Raw genomic sequence first — 18,664 nt, forward strand, 5'->3', positions numbered from 1 at the left:
AGTTTGAAACAATAAAATTGGGTAAGTTTTGAATAACCAAAAAAACCTAAAAATTGAATTAAAAAATATAAAAGTATGTAAGTAACTTATTATTTCTATCTCTCGGGTTATAGTTTTATTCGTTATGATACAAATTGATAGTAAAAAAATCGAAAAGCTTTATTATTAAAATTCAAGGGTTGCTCGAAAATGTTCAAAAAACAGTACTCGGAAACATTCAAAATTCGTGAGCGACTTCTTGGAAATTTTTTATCGAGCTGATTTTCGGAAAGTTTTCTTAAAACATCTTAAACCAACAAATTTTCTTAAGAGACTCGAAAAAAAAAGTTGTAGGTGTTTTTAGGTCACCGTAGGCCATTTATTAAAATTTCCAATATATACATAACTATGTATAGAAATTTCAACTATGCAATGGGTCCCACTTATTTTATCAATTTGATTGTGGTCTTGATAAAACAAGAACCCACACATGTGTAAAACTTGAGGTGTCTTACGTACCTGTCCAGCTCTTCTCAGTGAAATCTCAGGACGAGGATATCCTCGTACTGGACCACTCGGTATTAAAACTAAGAGAGAGAGATCTTATACCTAACTTATCAGGAAGGTTGTTATAAATTCAATGAACTATACGTATTTAATAGAAATATAAGAAACTATGAAATTTACTTAAACGAAGCCGCTTTACAAATAAATACTGAAAAGATGAACAATAAACCGAAATGACTAATGATAATGACTCGAATAACTAAACAAAACTGACTCGACTAAATTAGATAAATATAACGACTCCTCAAATCATAAAATATTATTTCACAATTTAAACAGTTGACCCGACAATGAACAAAACGACTCGACTTACTCCAACAATTTCCAACCATAACCAGTTTTTCTTTTCACTGATCCTTTCCCTCCATAACCAAGACCTTCAACCAGTTCCTTCCAAGTCCACCAATTCATTCCAAACCTTTTAAAATCCAACAGGTCTATTCTACAATAATTATTAATAATTTAATTAAAACTTAAGTAACTCAAGTAAGAATAAGCTTCCACCTGAGGTGGGCTTATATGCTCTTGGCCCATTATAAGTATGACTATCAGCACGTATAGTAGTAGATGGTAGTTGTACTGGTAGTAGAAAACCAAGATGGTAGTGGTAGTAGTACCTCTCTACTCAGGTTGGCCAACCCCTAAAACCAAACGTCGAGAAACTCGACCACAGCGACCCCGGCGCATCAGTGACTGTACTTGCTTCAATATTGACAGTTGTTGAAGGAGGCCGGTTCTTTTGGCGCGAGTCAAAATTAAAATTCAAACGCAAGGTGAAAGCATTCCACTCCGTTACAACTAAATTAAAAAAAAAGACTTACTAAATTTCTGTATTTTTTTTTTTTTATTTTCTTTTTCGTTCAATCATTTTGGTAATGTGGGAATCATCAAATGTGTAATCAATTTAAGCTCTGACCGAGTAGAAATTTTTAATTTAGGGAAAAAACAGTGACTACTGAGTTTACTTGTGCTATATGAGATTGAAAAAATACATCACTTTTAAAACATCAAAATACAATTGAAAATCTGTTATTACTAATAACGAAAAAATTTCTTAGTTTTTTTTTTCGTGCGCTCTAAAATCCTGTATGTAAGTAATTGCGATATGTGTAATTTTGGTTACATAGTTATGTATAAAATTGTTTAAAAAGGACATCGGCTCTATACATAGCCACACTGAGAGAAAAAATCGGTTTTCTGAACTAAGAAATCGTAGTTCATAGACGACTCAGCTATCGAAGTCAGTTTCAGTAACTAATACACCGCAGTAAAGTGCTCTACGAATATATAATCATTCTTACTATTTCTTAGTTACATAAGACTAAGATAGCAATAATGAACTAAGATAGCAATAACTAGTTTAGGGAAAGTTTTTATTACCGTCAGTTTAAAGTTAACATAACTATAATTTATATTGCACACTGTGAAAAATTCCTATTAAATTTTACTATGGGTGCATTGTAACCCCGGACCATAAGAAAACTGGTACAAAATTTACGAGTGTCCCATAGTAAACGTATGCGCATAGGTCCCAATCGTGTCATCTGCGCATACCGTTTACTATGGGATACTTGTAAATTTTGTAACAGTTTTCTTATGGTCCGGGGTTACAATGCACCCATAGTAAAATTTGTTGGACATTTTTCACAGTGTAGTAAATAATTTATTCTTAATCTAATAAACAATAAGATTATTGTGATGTTAATAATGTACACTTAGTCCTTATCATTTATAGATCTTAGATCATTTATAATTGTAGGAATAAGTATTTGTGTCTAGAAGTACACACTAGAAAATCGAACTTTCTGAAAATGTACTAATTTGACTTATTGTAACTAAACATTCATAGTTGCCATTTCCATAATTTAGGATTGCAAAAAACAAAATTATTTAGCGATCTGCACTACAAATTTTGATTCGTTGTTACTAAATTTTTTTTTCTTTCATAGCCAGCATTTATATGATAAATATAAAAAAATTTTTTTCTATTACCTTAAATGTACTTGATGTTTTTCTAGCGTTACAAAAACTATTTTAGGAAACATTAATGTCATAATGTAATTTAGTACATACAACATCACAATCAAAAATGATACTTTGTCGATCTGTTGAATAACAGAGAAGTACTCATGCCAGAATTCTCAAGTTCGGAGTATAATACTTCTGAAATAAGTTTCTTATCAGGGACGATACAAGAGGTAGGTACAATCTAGTGGCAAGCATCGAACTACTCCCGCTGCTGCTACCTTGCTCTGGTGACTTCCCTCTCCTCCATGTATATCTTTTCTCCCAAGAAATTTATCGCTTAATTTAAGCAGCTTTTCTATTTTGGTTGGAGCATAAAAAATTCTTACGTTAAATAATAGTACTCATTTCAAGCAATTTTATTTTCTTCAAACAAAAAAATGCAGATTGCTACAAAAAACTAATACATCTTGCTTCAAAAAAATATCTCATATTAAAAAATAAAAACTTCTGTAACAAGTAAAAATTCTTCGCTTTAAGAATAAGAATATGTCAACTTGAGAAAAAAAAATTTTAATTAAGAATAAAAATTTCAAGATAATTATTTATTTAGGGTCAGAAAATTTTGATATCCCGAATCGATCAGAAACAATTTCTGGATTCAAATTAAGTGTTCTTTCGGTGTTTTTATAATTCTCAAAAACAGCAGATAATTTTAGATAATTTTTCCGATTAATGCGAAAAATCAAAATTTTCTTGCACTTCCTTTTTTGCTGTAAGAAATTATCTTGAATCGAAAGATTTTTTTTTAAGTCAACTTATTCTCATGCTTAAATCGAAGCATTTTTACTTGTTTCAAAAGTTTTTATTTCTTAATAGAAGAGATATTTTTTGTAGCAAGATGTGTTAATTTTTTTGTATCAATATTGCATTTTTAAGTTTAAAGAAAAAAAATATCTCGGAATAATTACTATTTTTTTTAACAAGAGAATTTTTTTATGCCTCAACCAACAAAAAAAAAGTTGTTGAAGCAAAAAAAAAAATTGGTGGGAGAAAAGATATTTATTATCTTAATAAATTTATAAAACTGACTGAATTCATATTATTGCTGTGTAACACTTATATAATCCAAATATCTCAATTCAAGTGTGTTTTATGGACAGTGTATATGACTGGATTTCTAGTATGACACTTAGATCTATCATAATTGAAATTTCTAGTCTAATTATTTTATTTAATTTTGGATCAACTATTAATTCTATAGTGAAAAACACAGAATACTTTTTCGTAGATAATTTAATTCTTTCCAACTTTAATTTTCGCAATTCAACTTATCATTTCGATAATTTTTTCAATTTTTTAATTTCAATTCTTAAATTTTTTGCATCCAACTTAAAATTTTTTTACAATTTTTTCTGTTCTACAACCTTGAGAATTTTTGAGAATGTCGAAAAAAAACAACATATATTTTGTTATTAATGTTTATTTGAAAGTTTGAAATAATCAAATAATGAGAAATCTACTTCCATTTCGAATGCCGAATATTATCTTTCTATTTGTTTTTGAATAAAATAAATATTACAGTGCTGCCTTTGTTATAATATGATGGAAGTTATAAAAATTACAATATGACATCGCAATTTTTAAATAGTAACTGCGTACTCCGTAAGAGGTGCTCTTGTGAGTTATGAATGTTTATTCAAATCGTTCATATGGATCTCAAAAATAACGTCGACTCGTAGGACCGTCAGTGTAGTCTTGGGCCTAATCGGTCACCACTGAGAGCGCTCAATTTAGTTCATAATCCAATGGCGAACTAGTTCGCTCTTTTAGTTCATTAGTTCTTTTTTTTAAATAATTTAATAAAAACAATAAATAGAGAAAAAAATATATTTATGATTAATGTTGGTTCCGTTTATTTATGGAACATAAAATTTTTTATTTAAATAAGAATGAAAAAATAAAAGAATTTATATTAATAATTAGTCAACAGCTAGTCTCGTTTCTAGTATAATGCGTAATTATATTACAATGCTTAAAAAATGCTAATTATTACGATTAAAGTTGACATTTTTTATAGCACATCAAATCTTTTACTTAAGTAAAAATGAAAAAATTAAATAATTTATATTTATCATTAGTCAACAGCTAGTCTCGTTGAGTAATGATCTAATATATAAATATAGTCTCTCGAAATATCAAGGCGCGCACAGAAAAAGTAAATAACTCGGTTGGTCACATAGCGCCAGTGTCTAGTAAAACCGACGCTAAAAAAAATATAAAAAGAACTAAGAGCGAGATCATCGACGAACTAGTTCGCATAGTTCACCTAAAGGAGTGCTCTTCCGACCTAGGTCGTTCGCGAACTACCCAAGACTACGTCAGTGGCCGAATGGTCCAAGGCGTCGGACACTTCACACTCGAAAATACTCGGATTCGATTCCAATTCTCGAACGGTTATTATTTTATTCTTTTATTTAAAATTTCTCTTCAAATTTTACGATGTTCACATCGTAATTTATACTAAAGAGCTTAAGAATTTGTATTATTTGTCTGAAATATTGTTTCTTATATAAAATTTCCAATGCTACATCGTAAAAATTATGATTTTAAAAGTCTAGTCCCCACCACTAAAATAATCCATTGAAAAAATTACGATGTTGGCATCGTAAATTTAACTGGAATTTTTTTTCCGTCTACTTGTTTTGGTCAATTACATATATATGCATGTTATTTATATTGATTTTTATTTTGATTAATTATACGTGTATACGTATTATATTGGGATATAATTACGTACATAAATGAGAAAGTGAAATTTTTCAAACTTGAATAAAAATTTTGTAAGTTGATATCTCGGTTTATTATAAATAAATTCATTATTGAAACTTTGAAATTCTCTTAACTGTTAATGATCTTGTTAGCCTATTTCCAGAAATTAAAAAAAAATTTGTATACTTTATAACATTTATGAATGTGGTAAATTGAAAAATTTCATGGACTTTGTAAGATTTATGAATCATTATAAAATCAATTTTTTTGAATTATGTTACGTTATATGTGTGTATCTTAATTATTTCACAAGGCTTTATGATTCACACACCTGCATAGCATGATACTCACTGAGAAATTGCTATCAGATAGAATTTGCTAGAATTCAATTATTAGAAATTTTGTATGATCATATAAAATTTTCTATAAACTTATAAAATTATATCAAAAATTAAAAAATTATATCTAAGTTTTTTGACTAAATAGATAAATGTGTAGGATTATATACAAAATAATGTGATTGTATATATTTTTATGAAATTGAACTATAAAAATTTATATTATTATGTATAAATATCAGTGTGTATATCGTTTAATCTCGGTGGTTACACGGTGAGACCACACACTGAGAGAAAAGTGCATGGTTGTGGTAACTAGAAAGAGATAGGAATGAAAAAATAATCATCTTAACTAATATTTCTAGTTTCTTAAGTTATATCATAGTGCCCAAAACTATTTGAAAGTAGTAGTTTTAACTAAGCATTTGTTTTGTTGTGCTAACTATTTAATATTATTTCTCAGAACTTATAGTTCAGCAGAATCACAAATGATTCAGCAATTGTACGATTATAATTTTATTAATTCAGTATCATTTAAGTCGCCGACAAATATAATTAAGGATTTTTCTTCATTATTTTTTTGTAATAAGAATACCATTTTTTACTTAGTTACGTTCGCTATTGTCATTGTTCATTGAACTATAACACAGTTAAAGCAACTATGATATCATCGTACATTTTACAACTATATATGAGTTATCTGAATTGAGGGTAACAGTGAAGGCTTCATTGAACTATGTTTTTCCTAGCTCAGAAAACCAGTTTTTTCTCTCAGTGCAGTGGTTACACGGTGGACACACCGTGGAACCACGGTGGTAAAATGGCACAAACTCACTGTGTAACCGTCGTGGATCCACGGCGTTTCCAGTGTTTACACTTCCTCGGTGTTTCCACCGGGATTCAAATCCACCAAGGTTAATCGAAAAATTTGTACTTGTTTTAAGAGTTTTTACTTCTTAATATAAGAGATATTTTATTGGTGAAGTCCGTATCAGGTTATTGTAGCAATATTGCATTGTCTGTTTGAAAAAAAAATTTTTTTGGAATAATTACTATTCATTTAACGCAAGAATCTTAGTATGCTCCAACCAAGAAAAAAAAAGTTGTTCAAATCGAGAGAAAAATTTCTTGGGAGAGAAGATATATATGGAGGAGAGGGAAGTCACTGTTGCTAGGTAGCAGAAGCGAGAATAGTTCGGTGCTTGCTACGAGATCGCGCCCAACCGCTTGTAGTGTTCCTGGTAAGATATTAATTTCAGAACTATTAAATTCCAAACTTCAGACTATTCTGGCCTGCATACTTCTCCATTATTTGACAGCGTGATAAGTACCTTTTATGATGGTAATATAGTATATTCTATATTACATAATGACAAAAATATTTATTATCAATGTTTCCATAAATAATTTATCTCTGAAATTGAACTTGAACTTTAAAAAAAAAATATTTTAATGAAAAGTCTGTAGAGTCTCTATTATATAATTAAAAATATACGAGTGACATAACATACTGTAAATCAATCATATTTATATATAGATTTATATAATTGTATAGAGCCATTTATCATGAATAATTATACATAATTTTTTATTAATCTGTACTGGATAAATTCCGTTGAAATATCTTATTAAATCATTAGAATTGCTGTGTGAACTCCGTAGAAATGCCATATAAACTCTGTAGGAATACCTTAATAAAATTTCACAAATATACCGAATAAATATGGCAATACTACATACTATCGACTACGTTTATGCTCTTTTAATACAGTGCTTAAACCGTATCATGAAAACTGCGAGGGATATTATAATTTTTAGAATACTCGAGTTCTTATTACAATTGTTTCGGTAATAGTTCGAAAATGTTGTGAAGTAAAATTAATAATCTTACAAATTGTACTAATTGGAATATAAATGAATAATTTCTGCGAAATTCATATGAACATAACTTGAGTCATGAGTGACTTTTCTGTTGTTTCCAAATAAAAAACACTATCTACTCTATGCTAATATTTTTTCTTTAATGAACCGAATTTTATAGAATAAATGAAAATAATTATGTTTTATAGCAATTTATTCTAAATGAATTGTAATATTCAATTTCTACTCTTACAAATGTTTTTAACTCAGAATTGTAATATTATCAAAGAGATTTTTGAATATTTTTATTTCCAAAATGATCGCCGTGAAATAATTATGGATTATTACCATTCTTTATTCAATTTTTGCTAATCTGTATTATAATTTTTACAAATCGTAAAATTGACAATACTGATTGTAAGAATCAACAAAAAAATAGAATTTTCCATTAATAATAGTAATTTTTGGTTTGGATTGTAAATTTCTCTTCGCAAAGTATTTTTTATTTTACGACTATAATTATTAGTTAATTTTGAACTACGTTTTTTTCTGTGACTGAATTGATCACAATTAAAGTTTATAAATTAACAACTAATAAATAATAAAAAATAACGATGTAATATGTTTAAATATGAAATTTAATAAAATGTTGGAGATACTCGTTTTGTTTTGTTTATTATGTGCAGATAATGTTTCCAATTTCATTAGGAAAGGAGAGGAGGATACCGTTCTTAGTCCTTCAAGAAGGAGAGAAAGGAGTTCCTGTTTCCATCCTGAACCTGTTCCCATTCCTATTGAAGATCCATTTAACCAAGAGGAGGGTTACACTTTTAATTTTATTTACTTTGGTTCGTTAAATAGGAAAATAGAATCACGTACATCAATTAACTTCTTAGCAGAATATTTTTTTTTATCAATTATAAGCTCAATCAAATTATAGACTATTTAAAAAATTTTTTTTTTATTATCTTTGCATTAGCCATAGGATTGTTTTTGGGCTATGGTGTTTTTTCCCTGTAAGGTAATAGATAGGATGTGTTGGGACCATAGCGGAATCAAACCGAAATTGTAAATGATTTTAATTTCAATTAAGTTCGATTTTTCAAACTTAATTTTATTATCGGGAGGATAATTTTATTGAGAAGGGGTAGTGTAATGAATGTGAAATTGATTTTTTAAAATATTTGAATAAGTAAAAAACGAATCCCTTCTTCTCTTATTTTATAGAATCCCTTACGATTTTAGCGCCACGGTGTAGACACGGTGGAAACACCGTTGAACCACCGTGGAATGACTGTAGGAACGTGGTTGTAATGCAATGGAACCACGGTATTCTTTGTGCAATCACGCCACTATATTCCGGCCGCGTTTCCACGACATTTTAAGTGTTTCAACGGTGTTTCGACCGTAAGGACACAGTAATCCCACGGTAGTTCCACGGTAGCTCCACAGTGGTTTTCAACAATCTCCATGGTGAGTTTACAATGGTTTCCCGACGGTTTGACGATTTTTTAACCATGATATCTAAGTATTTCTACGGTGAGTTCATGGTTTCACGATGTAACTACAATTTTTATCGATGAAAAAATGAAGAAAAAAAAAAAAACGCCCACTCGTAGGCTCGATGCCGACACTTTTGAATCGAAAGTCTGTGTGTAATCCACTGTGTCGAATTACACACTTGAAAGTCGTGGTTGATTGTATTTATTTGGACACAAATGAACTTAAGAAAATTAAGAATATCAAATAAATGATTGATTTTCTCATTTGCATTATATTCAATTATATTATTGTTTATCGGGTAACGAGACCAATAGCTGTATACCCACTAACAGTGAAACAATAAGTACTATATTTGGTAAATTATATTAATGAAAAGTTGAAATTTTTCAAACTTAACTAAAATTTTTTTAATTTGACATCTCACTTTTTTATAACTAAATTCATTATTGAAACTTCGAAATTCACTTAACTGACCCGCTAATGGTTTTGTTAGCCTATTTCCAAAAATTTTAAAAAAGTTTGTATACTTTATAAGATTTATGAATCATTATATACATAATTTTGCATAATGAAATGAAAACAAAAACTTCCTTGAGAATAAAAAAATTTTCTTGGCTTAGGAAATTATTTTTCGCCCCAAGAAAACTTTCGTTTTCAATTCATTATGCAATAAATTTTTTAGGGCAAGTTAAAATTTTCTTGGAGCGAGTAAAATACTAAGCTTTGTTCATTTTAATAATTTAACATCATACTTTGAGAAAGATAATTATGAAAAATACTGAAAAAATAAAAAAAATATGATTGATACAGAGATTTGAAAACTATAAGAAAAAATTATATCTATGGTGGAAAAAACCATGAAATTATCGTGGAAATGACGAAATACCGCGCTACTACGATGAAATGGCCAAAAAACAGACGCAGAAATACTTTGAGGCCGCCGTGGAACCACCATGAGCTCACCGTAGAAATGACTGCAAAGCCACTGTGAAGCCACCATGGGACCACGGGAAAGTCACCGTGGGAACACCGTGAACTCACATTCGAAAGACTTTTAAACCACCGTAAAAACGTTGGTAAAATACAGTGGGGACACGGTCGGAACCAGAGAAGGGCAAGTAAAATACTTGAAGTATTATACATAGTTTCATACATGTATAATACTAGGTAAAATACCGGTTAAGTTTTCTACATGACGTATATTATGTCGAGTATCTTGGCACCATCTATTGAACTCAAGTCAGGAGTATTTTGTAAAAACAGAGCACGAAGAAACGATTTGAAAGTAATCTTTATCGTAAAAACTTAGTCATACACTCTTTTTGAAATCATGGATTTTCTGCGATGAGAATGAATTTATGAATGCCCGGGAAAAAAAGTTCAGATCTGCCTAGATCAAATTTTATGTATGAATAGGTATGATCAGATCTGATTTGATCTGTTTAGATCAAAGTAGATCTAGGCTGATATAACTTTTTGTTCAAAAATCAGCCTGTCTAGATCTGAATAGATTTAATTTGATTTGCGCAGATATAGACAAAATGCAGATCTTAATTTTTTTCCCGGGTAATTGAGAAGATACTCATTGTTTAATTCATCATTTAAAATAGTAAGCAAACATTTAAAAGAGTTTTTCTGCACGTAGTTTATAATTTGGATTTAAAGAATTTATAAACTCTTCGAACTGAACTGATTCAACAACAGTAAATGGTATATTATACCCGACGAAAAATTGTGTTAATTTTTTATCAATAATTGTTAAGTCATTACCAAAATTAGACAGAGAATTTGAGTTTGTTTCGGAGTGGTTACGAAAGGATCAATCAGCAGATATTTTTTTAGATGATTCACTTGGCACCTGCAAAAATATACAAAAGGATTTTTGAAAAATTTAGCGTAAAACATTTTTTTTTTGTATAAATATAATTATCGTCTTTTAAATTTACCTCAGTTTTATCCAAAGAATTAGTAGTACTCCCAACACATACACTACCGTCCAAAAGTTTGGAAGCACACCTGTTTTCAAACAAAACAAATAAATGCCGACTAATAGCGGTAAAAATTAGCAATAATCTTAAGTTTTACAACCTTTTACGACTGTCTACACAAACACAAAAGGATTATTATCCTACATTCATCAAGTTTTAAGGAATTCCTTAATATTGACGAAACACGTGTTTTATGACAATCCGTCGGCTACTTTATCCTATGCAATGGTGTAGTTTTATTGATAATGTTTGCTGGTTTTAACTTTTTTAGACCTTATTCAGTCGCACTTGAGCATTGGCACGTAAAAGTTGTGATATTAACATTGTCTGTATTCGAAAGATATCGGCTACTACTTTGACCGTATTTTTCTTCTGAAAATGGCAAAACGCAAGCAAATCACGCTTGAACAGCGAAGCGCTATTTGCACTCTACGCGAGGAAGGATACAGTGAACGTCAAATCGCAGAAAGGCTCGGAATTTCTTGTAAAGGTGTCCACTATACCTTTGCTAGAAAACAAGAAACGGGGAAAAATGAAGATAGAAAGAGATCTGGTAGGCCCAAATCTACAACAAATCAAGAGGACAACTTCATTAGAGTTCTTTCTAAACGGAATCGACGCTTAACTGCACCACAGATCACTGCAGCTCTGAATGATACGCGAGAAACACCCATTTCAACAACTACTGTTAAAAGACGCTTACTGTCTGCGGGATTAAGAGGATGTGTTACTGCTAAAAAACCCAAACTAACAAATCGACATAAGAAAAATAAACTAGAATGGGCAAAAGCGCATAAAAACTGGACTATAGAACAATGGGAAAATGTCCTTTGGAGTGACGAATCAAAATTTCAGATTTTCGGATCCAATAGACGTGTCTTTGTACGCCGGTCAAAAGAAGAGAGGGCTTCAGAGGCATGTACAGTGCCTACCATCAAACATGGTGGTGGTAATGTCATGGTTTGGGGGTGTTTTGGCAACAGTAAACCCGGCAATCTTGTGAGGATAACCGGAAAATTAAACAAGGAAAGCTATTTAAAAATTCTCCAAGATTCTGCCATACCCAGTGGACTAAGTCTCATTGGTTCTGGATTCATTTTTCAACAGGATAATGATCCTAAGCATTCGTCTAAATTGTGCCAGAACTTTTTAAACAAGAAAAAAGCTGAAAACATTTTAAACATCATGCAATGGCCATCTCAATCCCCTGATCTTTCTCCCATTGAACTTGTTTGGGATGAACTTGACAGGAGGGTGAAAAGTCGTTGTCCTACGAGCTCAGAACATTTGTGGCAGCTATTAGAGAACGAATGGAACAAATTAGATAAAGATTATTTAAAAAAATTGATTAATAGAATGCCCAGAATATGTGAGAAGATTATAAAGGAGAAAGGTGGACACTTTGATGAAGCTAAAATTTAATCTAATTTACCATTGTATGTTATTTTTTTATTTTGTTTAAGTTAGTTTCTGTTTGATCTTTATTTTTTTATCAATACATTTAAATTTAAATGACTTAGTTTGGTTTTATTCGATTTTACCTTGCTGCTTCCAAACTTTTGGACGGTAGTGTATATGTCTGATATAAATTTAAAAATAAAATAATATTAATTATTATAAAAAGATTAATAATTTTTTTTTTAATTAAATAAACGTATAAATAAATATTTACCGGTGACTCTGTAATCAAAGTTGTGCAGTATTCTTTCGCTTATGATTACACTTTAAACATCGAGCAATATTTTTCTTATCCAATTTTTGGGTAGACATCAGTGACCCATAATCCGATTACCCAGATCTATGTTTGCCCAGGATTTTTTATTTATTATTTATTATTTATTATTTATTATTTATTATTTATTATTTATTATTTATTATTATTATTATTATTATTTTTATTATTATTATTATTATTATTATTATTATTATTATTATTATTATTATTATTATTATTATTATTATTATTATTATTATTATTATTATTATTATTATTATTATTATTATTATTATTATTATTATTATTATTATTATTATTATTATTATTATTATTATTATTATTATTATTATTATTATTATTATTATTATTATTATTATTATTATTATTATTATTATTATTATTATTATTATTATTATTATTATTATTATTATTATTATTATTATTATTATTATTATTATTATTATTATTATTATTATTATTATTATTATTATTATTATTATTATTATTATTATTATTATTATTATTATTATTATTATTATTATTATTATTATTATTATTATTATTATTATTATTATTATTATTATTATTATTATTATTATTATTATTATTATTATTATTATTATTATTATTATTATTATTATTATTATTATTATTATTATTATTATTATTATTATTATTATTATTATTATTATTATTATTATTATTATTATTATTATTATTATTATTATTATTATTATTATTATTATTATTATTATTATTATTATTATTATTATTATTATTATTATTATTATTATTATTATTATTATTATTATTATTATTATTATTATTATTATTATTATTATTATTATTATTATTATTATTATTATTATTATTATTATTATTATTATTATTATTATTATTATTATTATTATTATTATTATTATTATTATTATTATTATTATTATTATTATTATTATTATTATTATTATTATTATTATTATTATTATTATTATTATTATTATTATTATTATTATTATTATTATTATTATTATTATTATTATTATTATTATTATTATTATTATTATTATTATTATTATTATTATTATTATTATTATTATTATTATTATTATTATTATTATTATTATTATTATTATTATTATTATTATTATTATTATTATTATTATTATTATTATTATTATTATTATTATTATTATTATTATTATTATTATTATTATTATTATTATTATTATTATTATTATTATTATTATTATTATTATTATTATTATTATTATTATTATTATTATTATTATTATTATTATTATTATTATTATTATTATTATTATTATTATTATTATTATTATTATTATTATTATTATTATTATTATTATTATTATTATTATTATTATTATTATTATTATTATTATTATTATTATTATTATTATTATTATTATTATTATTATTATTATTATTATTATTATTATTATTATTATTATTATTATTATTATTATTATTATTATTATTATTATTATTATTATTATTATTATTATTATTATTATTATTATTATTATTATTATTATTATTATTATTATTATTATTATTATTATTATTATTATTATTATTATTATTATTATTATTATTATTATTATTATTATTATTATTATTATTATTATTATTATTATTATTATTATTATTATTATTATTATTATTATTATTATTATTATTATTATTATTATTATTATTATTATTATTATTATTATTATTATTATTATTATTATTATTATTATTATTATTATTATTATTATTATTATTATTATTATTATTATTATTATTATTATTATTATTATTATTATTATTATTATTATTATTATTATTATTATTATTATTATTATTATTATTATTATTATTATTATTATTATTATTATTATTATTATTATTATTATTATTATTATTATTATTATTATTATTATTATTATTATTATTATTATTATTATTATTATTATTATTATTATTATTATTATTATTATTATTATTATTATTATTATTATTATTATTATTATTATTATTATTATTATTATTATTATTATTATTATTATTATTATTATTATTATTATTATTATTATTATTATTATTATTATTATTATTATTATTATTATTATTATTATTATTATTATTATTATTATTATTATTATTATTATTATTATTATTATTATTATTATTATTATATGATGATTATGCCGGTTTGTATAAATTATACATCATGTATAAAGTCAAACTATAGTGATATTAAATTGGTGTAATACCGTACGATAGACGGTGTGGCTCAATAAGTTATAGATCAAATTGAACGGAATATAGTATAGTGCTGGATAGCTCAACTGGTAGAGCACTCGGCTCGATACCGACATGGTCTGGGTTCGATTCCCAGTTCGGGCTATTTATATTTTACTCAATTTATCTATAAATTGTCTTATTGAGAAGGTTTGCATGTTTTAGGTTTCCACTATATTAAATTTCCACCAATTTAAGAGATCGGCTCGTAATTCCTCCGTCCACCTAAATGCAGTCCGTTGTTCGCCAAGGTCGTCATCGTTCGGAATCTCGGTGCTCCGCCCAGCTAGTGGGTTGCCCTCATCCGAGAAGGACAGGTTGTGGGGAGCACTTTTGGATTCAGAATCGTCTTGAACTCAGGTATACTTTACATTAGGGAGTTAACCTAATGCAAAAGTTGTTGTGCGATTGGTAAATCAGCAGATCGTAGGCTGACCTACATTGCCTACAATGCGCCACGGGGTAAACGAACTCCCCGCTGGCCGCACAACATTCACCGTTGGCCATTATTATTATTATTATTATTATTATTATTATTATTATTATTATTATTATTATTGTTATTATTGTTATTGCGATTGCTATTGTTATTGTGATTGCTATTGTTATTGTTATTATTATTATTATTGTTATTGTTATTGCTATTGTTATTGTTATCGTTATTATTGTTATTATTATTATTATTAAGTTTACAATAATGTTTTTCCCTTAAAAAATAAATGCATTTCAACAAGTCGTGTACTTGATTTCGATAGCTAATTATTTTTTTTTAATTATTCAAAAATTGTTATTTATTTGCCATCTAGTGAATTTAAACCATCAATTGAAAAATTTGAAATCTGGGTAAAAGAAATCTGTGTTAACGGATGCTTGGGTAAAAGGAATCCTGTGTAATCGGATTTCTGGGTTATAGAATTTATGGATAATACAAATTCTGGGAAAAGAATTCTGTGTAAACTGATTCTAGGTGAAAGAATCCTGGGCAAACGTAGTTCTGGGTAATCGGATTATGGGTCACCGATTTTATCAAATCTGGGTAAAAGGAATCTGTGTTAACGGATACCTGGGTAAAAGAAATCCTGTATAATCGGATTTCTGGGTTAAAGATATTCTGGGTCATAGAATTTATAGGTAATAGAAATTCTGGGTAAAAGAATTCTGTGTAAAGGGATTCTGAGTAAAAGAATCCGGGGCAAACATAGACCTGGGTAAGCGGATTATGGGTCACTGATGTTTAAAAGAATTTTTCAATTGCAAAATCATTTTCCTTCAAGAATGATTGATAATCTCTTTTTTTAAACAAACTCATTTTTTGATAAAATTATATACTTCGACCTATCACTTGTGAAGCAGTTGAAAAACGGTTAGAAATTAAAAATTGGGCAATTTCAAGGAACGACCTCTAGGTGGCTTAAAAATCGACGTGTAGTACTGCATTTAAGGTATTATACGTGATTTACGTAAAATACGTAAGAACTGTCCGTTACGCGTAACTACTCACCCCTGGTCGGAACATAGTAGCGTGACTGCACAGAAACCACTTAAGCTTTGCCACTGTCAGCCGGTTATATCTATAATTAACTCGAGCATTTTCGGCAATTATCGGAAAATTGCTTCCCCACTTGATTATAATTGGAACTGACTTCCGAGCTTCTTTAATTAGTGCGCCCGGTGACAAGCCAAAAAACGGATTCTCGTACTCATTGGAGTTTACAGCTCGAGTAACAGAACAGCCGCGGAAAACCACGACTTTTTTCGATAATAAATAAGTTTTATCCTGTTACAAATTGACAATATCTTATATTTGCACACAAGAATGTTGAATATTTAAGACTTAAATTTTAACCCGCACTTGTTTTGCACATTAACGACATATTTTTTACGGTGTAGCTGATCACTTTTCAGAATTTATTAATTTTTTAACTAGGTTACTACATAGCCGTTATTTATATAAATATATTCATAAACAACATCATCAATGGACAGCACCGATTGCAGTAACGGCAATTTACTGTCATCCATTGGAGCACATTGGATCTAATTTAATTCCACCGTTCATTGGAGTATTTATTGTTGGCTCCCATGTTGCCACAGCTTGGCTCTGGTTTTCTCTCGCCATTTTGTCAACATTGAACGCACATTCCGGCTATCATTTGCCTTTTTTCCCATCACCGGAAGCACATGATTTTCATCATTTAAAGTAATAACTCATCATCTATTTTTTATTTATGGATTAATTGATATTGTTATAACAATAAATTTTTATTTTTTATTCAGATTTAATCAGTGTTATGGAGTTTTAGGTGTACTGGATCGTCTTCATGGTACAGATACACAGTTTCGTACTTCACGTGCCTGTGTGCGACACGTTATGATGTTAAGTCTTATACCAGCAAGAGAAACGTTTCCAGATGATGAAATTAAGTACAATAAGTTAAAATAAATTTAATCTTTAAGTCACATTCATTATCATATAGATTATATTGTTATTGTATTTTATTACTAATTAGCTATTATTAAAATTATGTTTTTCATTAAATAATTATAATTTTATACGATACTATACAAATCAATAAAAAGCAGTTATTGATACTCTTGCTTAATAATTTTCCACCATCACAATCGCATTTAATTATTTCCCTAATACAACCGGGCAGCGTTGGTTTACGACGTGAGAGTGCGGCTCTCTCGCTGTCTCAGTCTTGATTTGGTCTTTCTCTATCTTTCTCATCGCAGCCTGATTGCCGAGTTTGGCTGAGCTAGGCGTTAGACCACAAGTGATGATTCCACGCAGCAGGTGACCGTAAATCGGTCATGTGCGCATAATTAGGTAGGGGTCATCGGAGGTTGGGGCCTAAGACGACTAGATAAAAGAGACGATTCAAGTGCAGGCAATCGATTGAAGTGCAGGCGATCGATTCAAGCTCAAGCTATCCACTCAAGCCGAAGTGCTGACATACACAGCCTCGTTTACTAGTCGCTCGATTTTCTTATTGTAGTAAAATTACAAGTTAAAATTCTAAAATATATTTGTTCTCTTTCTATAAACTGGTTTCTAAAACCCAAATTACGTTAAGTTTGTTAACTAAGTGATTTGTGAGTGTCCAGCATCAAATCCTACATCAACAGCCCAGGATTCGGAAGAGAAGGTCCAATATGCAGCGACGGCCGATACCTGCAGTACGTTCGACTCAATAAAATCCAGATAAGACTTATAATAAAATTATTATTTTTTATCTCTCTTCAACGCGATCCAGTGTAAATAATTATTGATTTCATTTTCCCGTGTCCATTAAATAATTAAGTGTAGAATAAAATTTACTTTATTGGACAACTCAATTAATTTGAAAAAAATTTAATTTTATATAAAGGGGAATTTTGTAAATATCTGGGACTTGGTTAAATGAAATTTATTATATATAATAATTGAATTAAATCTCAAAGAAATTTCTTTTCATCACCAGTGTCTTTAGTATAACTTAATTTCAGCCGCGTGTCCGGTCAAAGCGAGTCGACCCATCCCTGAGATCTATTTCCCGCGTTCAGAACCAGCAATATAATAATTAAAATTCATATTTATAATTAATAATTAATTATTTAATCGGGAAATTTTGTAACTGTGGTTCGTGGCTACTGGACACGAAGTAGCCAAGGTCACCGTTATATTT

General features: G+C 27.7%; 2 protein-coding genes across 7 annotated transcripts in view; one reads left to right on the forward strand and one right to left on the reverse strand.

The window, feature by feature from the left end:
• LOC103576085 (fatty acid hydroxylase domain-containing protein 2) overlaps nucleotides 1–17,588 on the forward strand; it is a 61,176-nt gene extending 43,588 nt beyond the window's left edge. The window contains exons 4-5 of the mRNA XM_008556125.3: nucleotides 16,924–17,196; nucleotides 17,274–17,588. Of these exons, the coding sequence (XP_008554347.1) occupies nucleotides 16,924–17,196; nucleotides 17,274–17,439 (439 nt within the window). The 3' untranslated portion in view covers nucleotides 17,440–17,588. The remainder of the gene's footprint in view (nucleotides 1–16,923; nucleotides 17,197–17,273) is intronic.
• LOC103576086 (uncharacterized) overlaps nucleotides 1–18,664 on the reverse strand; it is a 67,553-nt gene that overhangs the window by 22,560 nt on the left and 26,329 nt on the right. For all 6 annotated transcript variants that reach the window (XM_053742608.1, XM_053742606.1, XM_053742611.1 and 3 more), the window contains exon 6: nucleotides 10,755–10,842. In XM_053742608.1, coding sequence (XP_053598583.1) covers nucleotides 10,755–10,842 — 88 coding nt within the window. The remainder of the gene's footprint in view (nucleotides 1–10,754; nucleotides 10,843–18,664) is intronic.

Source organism: Microplitis demolitor, chromosome 10 (assembly GCF_026212275.2).
Source record: "Microplitis demolitor isolate Queensland-Clemson2020A chromosome 10, iyMicDemo2.1a, whole genome shotgun sequence".
Taxonomy (NCBI): domain Eukaryota; kingdom Metazoa; phylum Arthropoda; class Insecta; order Hymenoptera; family Braconidae; genus Microplitis; species Microplitis demolitor.